The 12,819-nt window shown below is 41.6% G+C and overlaps 1 protein-coding gene across 3 annotated transcripts in view; it reads left to right on the forward strand.

Annotated features, from left to right (window-relative positions):
• Positions 1-12,229, forward strand: part of WIF1 (WNT inhibitory factor 1) — a 68,679-nt gene extending 56,450 nt beyond the window's left edge. The window contains exons 7-10 of one of the 3 annotated variants that reach the window (XM_058742125.1): positions 1,791-1,886; positions 7,528-7,623; positions 8,621-8,716; positions 11,329-12,229. In XM_058742125.1, the coding sequence (XP_058598108.1) occupies positions 1,791-1,886; positions 7,528-7,623; positions 8,621-8,716; positions 11,329-11,450 (410 nt within the window). In that variant the 3' untranslated portion in view covers positions 11,451-12,229. Of the gene's footprint in view, positions 1-1,790; positions 1,887-2,754; positions 4,053-7,527; positions 7,624-8,620; positions 8,717-11,328 lie in introns of those variants that run through there. The other 2 variants (XM_058742127.1, XM_058742126.1) reach the window with 2 other exon arrangements.
• The last annotated feature ends 590 nt before the right edge of the window (positions 12,230-12,819 follow it).

Consider the following 12,819-nt stretch of genomic DNA (forward strand, 5'->3'; position numbering starts at 1 on the left):
AAGAGTGGTTTCTACTACCTCAACAAAAAGATGCATTTATCATCCAGGAGGGAGTATAGAGCTTCTGAAAAACAGTTTAATTACTGGCACGGATCTAGACCTTTGCACAACGTATTTGAAGAAACATGAAAGATTAACTTTCATTGGCTCTTGGGACATCTGTTGCAAACTTTAGGAAATGAGTAGTTAAGCACTGGCCCAGCATACCCTCAACCCCAGTGAAAGTTACTTGGTGTCTCTGATTCCTTTTCCTAGTCAAGAATCATTGACTATCAAGAGAAGGTTGTAAAATATTATATAAATACTAACAGAGTGGCCAGATTCTTTAACTAGCTTTGTCGTTATCCCATAACTTCCAATTAAGCTCTCAGGTTCATTGCATTCTATTTGTTAGTAAGGGATAGTGCCCAGCCAGCTCTGGCCAAGCAGACCCTGATCCTGATGTTTTCTCTTCTCTTGTTAGTTCCCCAGGAGAAACAGGGACAAATGGGGAGATAGAGTCACGCTCGCAAACCTAACAATACTAGCAGCAAGTAGCAAGCAGAAAGCCCAAAGAGCTGGTTGTCCTAAATCCTAAATTCTGTACCCAAATGCTGCTGTTCCCTTGTGCATCAGGAGGCTGGATTTTGCCAAAGCGAGTACAGCATTGTCTTTAGATGGGAGATACTTATGATTTTAAACAAAAAGCTTTATCCTCTAAGAAGCATGATATTTGCAGAACATGCTGATTGGCCTTCTTTTCCACAAAGAAAGCATACACATAACTTTTGGATCTCCTTTCTGATTTTCCTACTGGAAGCTTCCTTCAGCTTTTGTTCATCTGTAGCCCACTTTGGCCTGTTCCATATAGGACAAGAACAAATTGGCCATATAACTGGAATTGCTGAGAATCCAAGCTCTGATTTTAATGTCCTTTATAGAATGAGCCAACGTGTCTATTTTTAGATACTTGTTCTCCCTTGTCCCCATTTCTGTCTTCCCTCTATTTTAGGTTCCAGTGAGCAGTGAAATTCCAGACGTTGACATGAAGAGAGGGTTTAGGATGAATCACAAACAGTATGACTTTTACCTGGAAAACCTAGTTACTTGGACTCCCACGATAATCTGTCCAACTGGGTGCTGCCACTTGCCCACCTATAGGGTCTCATGAGGACTGACAGGCTGTCCTTTCCCGAATACCAGGACTCCTTCCTCCAAATGTCATAAAAGTTAATTATTTAAAAAAAAAAAATCCCTATTATATAAGATGAATCTCTGAATTCATATTCTGAAAAGGAAAAAAGTTGCTTTCTTTTTTGCCAGATCCTAGTACTTATGGCCTGTCTCCCTTTTATCTATTCCAAAGCAAGTTTTCTCCTTTTTCCGTCTTCTTTTAGCTTAAAAAATACTTCGGGGAGTTTATAGTGTTTCTTTTTTTAAGGGCACAGATATTTACAAGAAAATTAAAAAGATAGCTTTTTAAAAAATTTTACACACCATGCCTTTTTTCTCCAAGATATAAGCCTCTGGGGGAGGATCATATATAATGTGTGTTTTCTCCTCTTGTTGGAATCTGCAAATGGGTCAGCGATTGGTTACAATTCTTGGATTTGCAAAGCCCCTTACTCGATTAAATAAGTAAAGCATGCTCTATACCTTGATTGATGAAGTATCACATGAGTGTTTATGTAAAAAAAAAAAAAAAGCAGATGCCCCAGAAGTATCACCTAAATTTAAGTGAAGTTGGATTTTTTTTTTTTTAAAGATTTAGCCCACTGTCTAATGCAATACCCTGTTATCCATTCTGATAGCAAACTGCTCAACTACCTGCTTTAATGGAGGGACCTGTTTCTACCCTGGGAAGTGTATTTGCCCTCCAGGACTAGAGGGGGAACAGTGTGAAATCAGTGAGTATTGACCTTCTGCATTCTCTTTTTTTCTGGGGGGAGCTTCAAAACCCCATCCAACCCTATCATCTAATCAGTGAGGAAGCTGAAGCCCAGAGACCATGAAGAGCTTATCTAAAGGCTCAGGCCAGTGGTTCCTTCTCACTAGATTTAGCCACCATTCACTTAGGCTAAAGGTGGGGGACGGGGGGCGGGCAGAGGGTGCTCAGATGACTCACAGCAAACACTCTGATGCCGTCTCATCTGGGCTTGGGTTGTTTGGCATGTTGCATTGCTTCTTTTTAGTGAGTTTGTCCCCTTCTCATTGTGCAGAGCCATAGTTTCAGCCTGGAAATGTAGACCAGAGTTTTGGGACAGGTGAATGTGTTTATCTACCTGCAGGCATAGAGTTTCTTCCCTGCCGTTCACTGCCACATTTCTTGAATCAGACTGAGCCCAGTATCCCACCTAAGAGAAAAGGACAAGTTCAAGAAAAAGGGGAAAAGGATGCGCAGCAATAAAAGAGAACAAACTAATAGCATACACAACATGAATGCATCTCATCGATGTTAAGTAAAGGAACGAGGTACAAAAAAGCGCAAACCGCACGATTCCATTTTTATGAAGTTTAAGAACAGGCAAAATTAATGGATGATAGTAGAAACCAGGATAGTGCTCAGGGGCAGAAAGGAACTTTATGGGCTGCCAAAAATGCTCGATATCTTGACTGATGAAGTATCACTTGAGTGTTTATTTATGTAAAAAAAACAATAGTTGAGCTGTAAACTTTAGATCAACGCAGTTATGCCTTCACTATGTGTTTGTCATGCTTCAGTACAAAGAAAGAAAAATGTAAGGGTGGAATGTGGTAGATAATCATTGTTTTCAGAATCAGGATATCAAACTGCTTATCCTCCTGGCTCTGCCCCCTGCCGGCCTTGCAACCCTCAGCAGATCACTGAAGCTCTCTGACACTCAGAAAGGAGCCAACGGCACCCTAGATTGCTTTAGGATCCAGAAAAGAGATGACACCAGCACTCCGTTCAGGAAGGAGCAAAAGGAACATGAGCATGTCTGCTACGGGTGCCGTGTCCCTGCTTTTCTGGAAGCTCTGGAATATGGCATTTTCATTTCCGGCTGTATCATATCTGTAAAATACTGCTGATTAGTACAGCCATGGTTTCTGAAGTTGCAGTAGGCTCAAAATTAAATAATATTGACTTGCAATTTTGACTTTCAAGCTCTAGTTTGTGAGTTTCTGTACTTTAGTGAGTAGTAGATGAAGTAACCACTTTTTTATAGAGTTCAAACGAAATACCTCTGAAGTTTCCATAGAACATGTAATGGATTGTCAGGATGTGGTTTCTGTTCTTATTAATTACCCTGCCCTGATAAAGATATCTCTAAACTAACTCCCCTCAGATTTCTTTTTCCATACTTGCTCTCAGACTCCACATACTTAGTTAGATCATATTTAGGAATCTTTGTTCATGGGCTCATTTCTCTTTATGTAAATACCCTTTCATGCTCTTGGGTTTACGACCTTTCCACTGGCAGAGACAATGATTTCTATTTGTTTCTCCCCCCCCTAACTGCACCCAAAATGTAGGCCTTTGAAAGCTCCTGATTATCCCTATCACAAGTTATGCTCAAACCCTTCTAGGAAGTGTCCTGTTTCTATTATAAGAACCAAGAAAATATGGAAATAGGTCTTGACTTGATAAGTGCCTCCAGTATAGTAGAGACAAAGAGTTGAATTATGAATTCTTATTTTTAAATTGAGATATAATTCACATACCATAAAATTCACCATTTAAAAATATGCAATTCAGTATATTCATGAAATTATACAGCATCGCTTCTGTCTCATTCTAGAATATGTCATCACCCACAGAAGAAACCCAGTACCCATGAGCAGTGACTCCCTATTTCCCTTTCCCCAAGATACTGGAAGCTACCAGTCTACTTTCTGTCTCTTAAGATTTTCCTATTCTGGACATTTCATATAATAGAATCACACAATATATGTCCTTTTATGGCCAACTCCTTTCACTTAGCATGATGTTTTTGAGGGTCATCCATATTGTGGCATGTATCATTACTTCCTTTTGATTGCTGAACAGTATTCCATTACATATATATGGCTGTGTATGTATATATGTATATGTGTGTATGTATACACACACACACACACACACACACACATATACACACATACACTATTCTGATGTAATTTATATTTTCGTTTCCCCTGACCTCTGTCAGGACAGATATCGTCTCAAACTTCACTTTGACTTAATTTGAGATATTCTTGCCAATAAACTAACAACATCATAGTTAGAAATATCTGGATGTACATAGTATACATTTGGTTTATCTTGTTATTTAAGGTTCATAGATATCCCAAGAATCTTCAGTGAACTTTCAGATAAAAAGTTTAGGGGCGCCTGGGTGGCTCAGTCGGTTAAGCGTCCGACTACGGCTCAGGTCATGATCTCGCGGTCCGTGGGTTGGAGCCCCGTGTCGGGCTCTGTGCTGACAGCTCAGAGCCTGGAGCCCATTTCAGATTCTGTGTCTCCCTCTCTCTCTGCCCCTCCCCTGTTCATGCTCTGTCTCTCTCTGTCTCAAAAATAAATAAACGTTAAAAAAAAATTTAAAAAAAAGTTTACATGGATTATTTATACTGTATTATAAATGGTTTTTTTAAATAACTTAATGGGTTCTTATTATCATAAAAATCCTCTGTATAAAATTTTCCTTATAAAAAATTTAGAATACTGAATAAAACAATTCAAAATCACCCATAATCCTAAGACCCAGTGATGATAGTTGTTGACACTTATCATAAACCATTTTAATCTGTTTTCTATGTGAAGCAGAGCTCCAGTTTTAAATTATCCTGCAACCTGATGGGCAGAGGAAGTTTAATGTCCTTATTTTGTCAATCCCTAGCTCATTGTTCTCACTGGACTCATCCACTAGTTATAATAAGAACGCTGATTAAACAGTCAAATCTGTTTGTCTTCAGGCAATGCTTAGTCTGTTTTAGGTAAAAATGTGGTGTCATCTTTCAAGTTGACTCACTTTCCCCACTGTCTAATGGATAGAATCTCTTGCAAAATACTCTCAGGAAAAGGAAGTCGATATTAAAGACACTTACAGGATTCTGAATTTTAAAACGATCACACCTTCGTGAGATTCATAAGATTTGGCTTCATAAGATTTGATTTGGAATGGCCTTCAGACAGCCATCTGCAGTCACATTTCGACTGTGTGATAACCAGGAGAGAATGTCCTTCTTCCTGGCTGTGGTTGAACCTGAGGACTCTCCCTTCCCTCTGACCAAGAAAATAAAAATACCCATGGAGTCAATGAAAAGTCTCTCTCTGCCACTCATTCTCTGTGATATCCCTGTCTACCAAATTCACCTTTCATTGAATGTGAGGAATTTTGGGCTCCCCCAGTATTTCATAATAAGTACTATCGTTTCTGCCACATAATTATTGCCCCACATCTTGTTTATTTGAAAAACCCAAGTGCATGACAGAGTACCATGCTATCCAATTTTGTGCATATGATGGGGTCAGATGCTTCATTGATACAAATGAAAATTCAGAATTCGGTATTCTTTTCCTTTAGGTAAGAGTTGGGATCTTGACCACATGGTAAATGCTATTCTTTGTATACAAACCTAGCCAAAAGGACCCTTTATATTTTTAATGGTTAGTGAAAAGGTGGTATTCTATGATTAAGGTTATTTTAATGCCTGTTTCTAGAACATCCCTGTGTCAGAAAAACCTGTAGGTATAATGGCATTCCAGGTTTTCAAGAGACTCTAACATATCAATATTATGTCTATATTGTCTCCACTAAATGCTGCTTTGACCAATTTATACATGAAGAAGGTCCTTTCGGGTAAGTTAAAAGAGAAGCAAAATAATTTGCACATGGAATTCATGTGTCTCAAACAGCGCTTGCCAGTAAATCATATTGTAGCTCACTTCCTTCAAAGCTTCATTTGGCCATAAAAAGAACAACTTAGAGAATAAAAGTGTGTTGTTTTAGGATAAAAGTTTCATTTCTTCTCCTTATGTGCTGAGGCTTTTGTAACGAGTATTCTGCTAAAATGTAGAAAATAAGAAGAACAACAATTAAAAAAAAATCCAAACTCCTCCAGTACCACAATCTAATGGCTGTTTTCTCTCTTTGGAACATCATTACGCCAGTCAGCTCCGGGTGAGCAATCCTTTTCCTTCTACTTCTTCAAAACATTCAGCCTTAGGATGGCAAATTCTAGATTGCAGAGGGAGAATAAATAGCTTCTGGAGTAAGAAAGAAGACAATCATTATGTAATTTTTACATCTAAGGCTCTATCCCAGCTCTAAAATCCTGTATCTAAAGAGCTGTGAACACATTAGCAATTCTCATTTGGTCCCAAGATCAAAGAAAGAGTGATGTATCATTAGGATCTAAGACATTCCAGAAAAATGCACAGGTGTGGTATCGGGCCCCTTTGGTGCCCTATCTCATATCGTCCTCAGCCAGCCTCTTACTCCAGTTACTGCTATGGCAACCTGTTTTGCACAGGCATAACCTGATTGCACCTCCTCTTTTTTTTTTTTAAGTTTATTTTGTTTATTTTGAGAGAGAGAGAGCAGGGGAGGGGCAGAGAGAGGGAGAGAGAATCCCAAGCAGTCTCCATGCTGTCAGTGAGGAGCCCAACGTGGGGCTCCAACTCACAAACCTTGAGATCTGACCTGAGCCAAAATCAAGAGTCGGATGCTTAGCCGACTGAGCCACCCAGGCGCCTCAGGTTGCATCCTGTCTTAGCTGCTCCACACTTCTCCTGCTTTCTACCCAGAGACTCCTCTGAGTGCTGAAAAATCAGTGTGCACTCACATAGTGACACATTGGCAGTGTGAGGAAGCTATCCCATAAGGTGACCCTCGGCCAGTGGGAGACAATGAAGAAATGCTCCCCTCTCCCTTCTTAAAAGTGACTTGAGGGTACAGTCTCCACAGCTCCTCAGAAGGACCCAGCAGGATGGAGCCTGGTCCAGGATAGAGCCGCGGTGATGGCCACCCTGCAAACATACTTTTGTGTTGGCTTTCCCTCCTTCCATTTTTCATTCTCCCTGTCCCCCCATCCCGGTTTCCTAGGGTTACTTCACCAAAGACACTCTCTGCCTGCAAGCCAGCCCTGCTCTCTGGGGAATCCTAGGCGGAGAAAGATCCTGTCAGGTACAGGTGCAGGCCTGCTTGCGGAAAGAGCGACATTCAAAGTCTGAGCTCTGAGGAAAGATCATTTAGAGGTTAATTCGTATCTTAACTTTTACTGTATCTTAAATTACAAGTGTTTATGAATCAGAAGTTTATTCCGTTTATAAACAAGTAATATCAATACATTTATAGAAATATAAATGTGTGGGCAACACATTTACCGTCGAAGATCTAAGTTAGAAATCCTAAGTAATAACACTAGCCTGTTTGTTCCAAAGAATGAAACTCAGTCTCAAAGCCAGAGTAGGTCGGAAACAAGAGGGAATCGCTGCCTTTAAAAAGCAGTTATCTTCTCAAAGCCCTGCCCTTCCTTTGTAAAATATGATGACCTCTGAACGAAGCACTGAGTTCCTTGCCTGTTTGCATCCTTCTCTTGTTTCAGGCAAATGCCCGCAACCCTGCCGAAATGGAGGTAAATGCATTGGGAAAAGCAAATGTAAGTGCTCCAAAGGTTACCAAGGAGACCTCTGTTCAAAGCGTAAGTATCCATACACAGAATCAGCCTGGCTTGGGGGAGCTCTTCCTACATTACTTCTTCACCCACTGCATGTTGCCTCGGCATTACGATTAACCTCTCTTCACTGACATATATGTTCCCTTTACCTAGAAGAAAAACACTGTATGAAATCCATGCATGTAAAAACAACAACAACAACAACAACAACAACAAAAACCAGACATATTCACACACAAGCAACTGAACTTTTTAACTATTTGGAGTTTTCTTAAGGAAAATAAACTTCCATTCCAGCAGTTTCAAGGTCCTACTGAACATCTTTTGTGAATGAGAAGCATCAAGATTAGTTTAAGATCTCTGTCAGGACTTAATTTTTTTTAATTTTTTTTAATTTGAGAGAGAGAGAGAGAGGGAGAGAGAGAGAGAGAGCATGCATGTGTGAGCCTGGGCAGAGAGAGAGAGAGAATCTTAGGCTCCACGCTCAGTACGGACCCTGACACAGGGCTCAATCCCATGACCGTTCAATCCCATGACCCGAGCTCAATCCCAAGAATCAAAGGTTCGACTGAGACACACAGGCGCTTCAGGACTGTTTCAAAAAGTCCCAGACTGACTTAGAGCTGGAGATTGGCTTAGGGAAAATAAAAAGCAACAGGGGATGAAACCCAAACTAACACATTCTAAAGAACTACAAGAGGAGTGCCTGGGTGGCAGTGGGATCTCAGGTTAAATGGGATCTCAGGTCGCGATCTCGCGGCTCATGGGTTCGAGCCCCACATCAGGCTCTGTGCTGACAGCTTGGAGCCGGGAGCCTGCTTCAGATTCTGTGTCTCCCTCTCCTCTCTCCCTCTGCCCCTCCCTTGCAAGTGCTCTGTCTCTTTTTTTCTCTCTCTCTCTCTCTTTCTCTCAAAAATAAATTTAAAAATTTAAAAAAAAAAACTGCAAGAAAAGCAGCTGTGTGATTCTGTGGAACAATGAAAGCTCAGGAAACGCTCTTTTTTGTCTCCTCTGATTCTAGCTGTCTGTGAGCCTGGCTGCGGTACACATGGAACTTGCCATGAACCCAACAAATGTCAGTGTCAAGAAGGCTGGCACGGAAGACACTGCAATAAAAGTGAGTGGGAGCCTTCTGAAGAAGGCTTCTGAACTAGCTGTATAGATAATAAGCCACTGGCCCATTTTAGACACAAAATGAAATGGGCTAAATTCAACTATTTCATTTTGATTGATATCTTCCCTGTTGGAAGCAGGAATCCAGGCATCGGAGAGATGCCAGTGAACAGAGAGACAATGCCCTGCCTGGCGGAGCCCAGGTTCTAGTGGGAGGGACAGTTAGCAAGTGAACAAAATAAACAACGTGGCTTCCATCCATCTGGCGGTTGGAACTCAGTCTCCTAAGCGTGGGCCCGCTGTCCACTTTTCCTCGGAGGGAAGGAAGACTTCGGTCATACCACATCCTTCAATAGCAGAAGCCCACATTGGGCCTGTCATATCGGGTTTCCAAACTAATGGGCACAAATTGAACAGATCATTTCCACCTCAGATGTTTTCCTAGATCCACGGTGTCCAGAGGGTGGTGCATGTAGCCCAGTGAGTATAGAAATGATCAGCTAGGCTGAGGGAAAATATCTAAGCATGTTATATGTAAGTATATTTATACATCTCAATCCAAAGCCTCTGATTTTTGTGCATATTTTATAATGTTCACATTATATTATTATGATGTATATCTAATACATCTACATGCAGGTATACACGTTTGTTTGTTTGTTTGTTTGTTTGTTTAAGGTGGGTTGGTGTCTAGTCGAGGTTACACTAAGCCATTGATTTGAGCCTTTTTCACTCACTGAGTTGACTGTATGGTACATTGAATTGGCTGCAGATGGGCAGAGCTTAACAAGACTTGCAGCTTCTCCGGAAAATAGTCCTTTCCCCAGGTGGTAATGGTTGAATGGTATGTCCCGTACTGGGACATACGTGGGGGAAGGCTTTTTTGAACTAAAAGAGACCTGTAGAAAACTAACCAATTCCGGAGACCTTTTGGGAAAGAGTAAGCAAAATCCGTTTAGGGGCCCTTAACTCGGGATACAAACCCTAAGGTTTGTCCCCAAATCAAAGTAGCTTTCAAGACGTCCTCGGGCCTAGGGATGAGCCGAGGTCACACACTGTACCTCCCAGGCCTCAGTTACAAAGATCTTCTGAGACCCCACATTTGGGGCTTGGTGACCAAGAGTGATGGCCAGAGAGTAGAGGGGCCCCGTTCCTGCCGATACACCCATCACTCCTCCAGAAAGAAGGCAAGTTAGGAGGCCTCAGGTGGCATCGGAGGCCTCAGGTGGCATTGGTGAGCAATTCTCACAGGTCTGCCAGCCCCAGACATCGTCATTCACAGACCCGGTGCTGAGAGTGTTGTCATTTTGTCATCGACTACGTGGCTCCCTCAGATCAAGGCATTGCATCAAGAAGATGCCCTGGTGCTTGACTAAGATGCAAATGTGTTTTCTGGGAGAGGCCACCCAGCCATTTGGTACATTAGCTTAGAGAATTGGGCTGGAAGAATGAGGTTTATTTTGACCAGGGGGTGGTGACTAGGAAGCTCTGAGGCACAGAGTTCTGCTGGGAACAGATTCCCAGCGAGGTGACACTTTGGGAGGTCCTGGGCACCCAGACATGTTATTGGGGAGGAGGACACTGGAGACAGACTTCCCGGCTGAGGCTCACCCCCGGCCAGCAGGGAGGTTCGGGCTTCATGGGTGGCGGGGAGAGCAGCAGGGTAGGGATTTACTCCAGCGCGTTGTTGGCTCACGTTCTGGCTGTTCCATGAGCTACTAGCCTACAGACTGACAATTCAAAGAAACACATTCAGGAACAAAGTATTCTGTTCCCAGTAGTTATTTAATGGCATGCTTGCATTTAAAAACCACAGGGAACAAACGGAATGCCAAACTCGACTCTAATGCCCAGGAAGATGGTGGGAGACTTTTAAAATGTGATTGCTGTCTTGGATCCGTTTTAGAAAATCAGTAGAAATGAGTCAGTGCCCCAGGCACCTCCAGAGGTTCACAACCAGGAGGAAGGGAGGCCCGAAGCTATGTTACTCGGTGTTACAGTTCACTTACAAGTGAGCTGGAAATGCACAGATGCCCACCTTGACTGAAACTGACAAATCCCCATTGAGAAGGAGTCAGTTCAAACCGTAACCCTTCTCTAAATTGTATCATAGAAGCCCTTACTTCTTACCCAAATCCTATTTTATGTAAGTGCAATAGCCACACTTGATTGTGTGATTGATATGAACAGTGGGGGTGTTCTGGATCAATTTAATCGAGGCTGGTTTTGCAATGCAGTGAAAATAATCAAATCCTCTGCAGAAGCATCCCTGCTTTGGGGACCTCAGTGCTAAATCCCTACCAGCCCTTGGGTGGAGAAAATCATTCAGTCACATTCATCCAAACTTTGATCAAGAGTTTCTGCATGGCCAAAACATATAGTGAATCAGAGCTTCAATGGAAGGAAGCCAGATTGGATGGTTCCTAAAATGGGTTTCTTTTTTAACAGAGACCCTGAACCTGTAACATCTCTTCATTCAGGTGGCTTTTTGTGGTGACTGTGGTCTTTCACTCTGGGATGAAAAGGGAAAATGGATTTCATTTGAATGGTTAATAATGAATCTGAAGAGCCCGTTTTTGTAGTTTCTTTTCTTTTAAGCTGTGAATAATTTTACAGGGTACGGAGCCAGCCTCATGCATGCCCTGAGGCCAGCAGGCGCCCGGCTCAGGCAGCACACGCCTTCACTTAAAAAGGCCGAGGGGAGGCAGGATCCACCTGAATCCAATTACATCTGGTGAACTCCGACATCTGAAACGTTTTAAGTTACACCAAGTTCATAGCCTTTGTTAACCTTTCATGTGTTGAATGTTCAAATAATGTTCATTACAGTTAAGAAAACTGGCCTGAATTTTATTAGCTTCATTATAAATCACTGAGCTGATATTTACTCTTCCTTTTAAGTTTTCTAAGTACGTCTGTAGAGTGATGGCATAGATTTTCTTGTTTCAGTGTTTTGGGACAGATTTGATGTTATGTCAGTGGATCAGGTTAAAACTGTGTCTTTTCAGTTGTGTAGCTGGCAAATTATTTCCAAAATTGCAATGCATTCACGGTGTCAAGGGGCTGGGGAACACTGAAGAAGATACGTGGAACAAAAATGCATAAATCACAGCATTTGGATGAAGCACTTAATTGTGTTGAAGTTACAACATTTCTAGTGTTATTGTCAGGTATTTAGACATTTGTCACATTTTTAAAATTCCCCTTGTTTGTAAATTCTCAACACAATATATTTTGGCCTTACCATGATTCCAGAGAATTCACTAGAAAGAAAGAAAGAAAGAAAGAAAGAAAGAAAGAAAGAAAGAAAGAAAGAAAGAAAGAAAGAAAAGAAAAAACACTGTGGCAGTGGCATTTAACAATATAATATATGTAAACACAATAAAATAGGGAATATAATGTATGGACTTTTGGCATTGGCTTGAAGCAATATAATATATTGTAAACAAAACACAGCTCTTACGTAATAAACACTTTATACTGTTTGTATAAAATAAAGGTGCTGCTTTAGTTTTCAGAGGGTTGTATGGAGTGGTCTTTGCATGTGCTATCTTGCGGAAATAAAGTTGGTTGCAGTGAGTGGTAGTGAACACTCTGTAGTTATCATGAAAAAGAGAAGATGTTCCCATCTCTGACCCTGCCCTGCTCCCCAGGCCCGCCCCTCCCTCCCAGCTCTCTGCCTTGGCTCTAGCCACACCGCGTTACACCTTGGTCACTGCCTGCGACCTTCCTATGTATGTCAGTTCCCGTGTAGTTGACATTTCTTTCTTTTTTTTCAATATATGAAATTTATTGTCAAATTGGTTTCCATACAACACCCAGTGCTCATCCCAAAAGGTGCCCTCCTCGATACCCATCACCCACCCTCCCCTCCCTCCCACCCCCAGTTGACATTTCTTTCAAGAAGTCTTCTCTAACTAGAATGTGTTAAATTTCCCTTCAGTAGGAGACTTTCTAAGACTTTCTAAAAGTGTCAGGATGTTGCAAACGACAAGTGCTACCATTTATTCAAACCTTACTGGTTCCCAAGGACACTGTATGTGTTATCTTACAATCCTGTGAGGCAGGTATCATTATGCCCTTCTACAGATAAGAAAACTGAGGTAG

Source organism: Neofelis nebulosa, chromosome 8 (genome assembly GCF_028018385.1).
Source record: "Neofelis nebulosa isolate mNeoNeb1 chromosome 8, mNeoNeb1.pri, whole genome shotgun sequence".
In the NCBI taxonomy this organism is placed as follows: domain Eukaryota; kingdom Metazoa; phylum Chordata; class Mammalia; order Carnivora; family Felidae; genus Neofelis; species Neofelis nebulosa.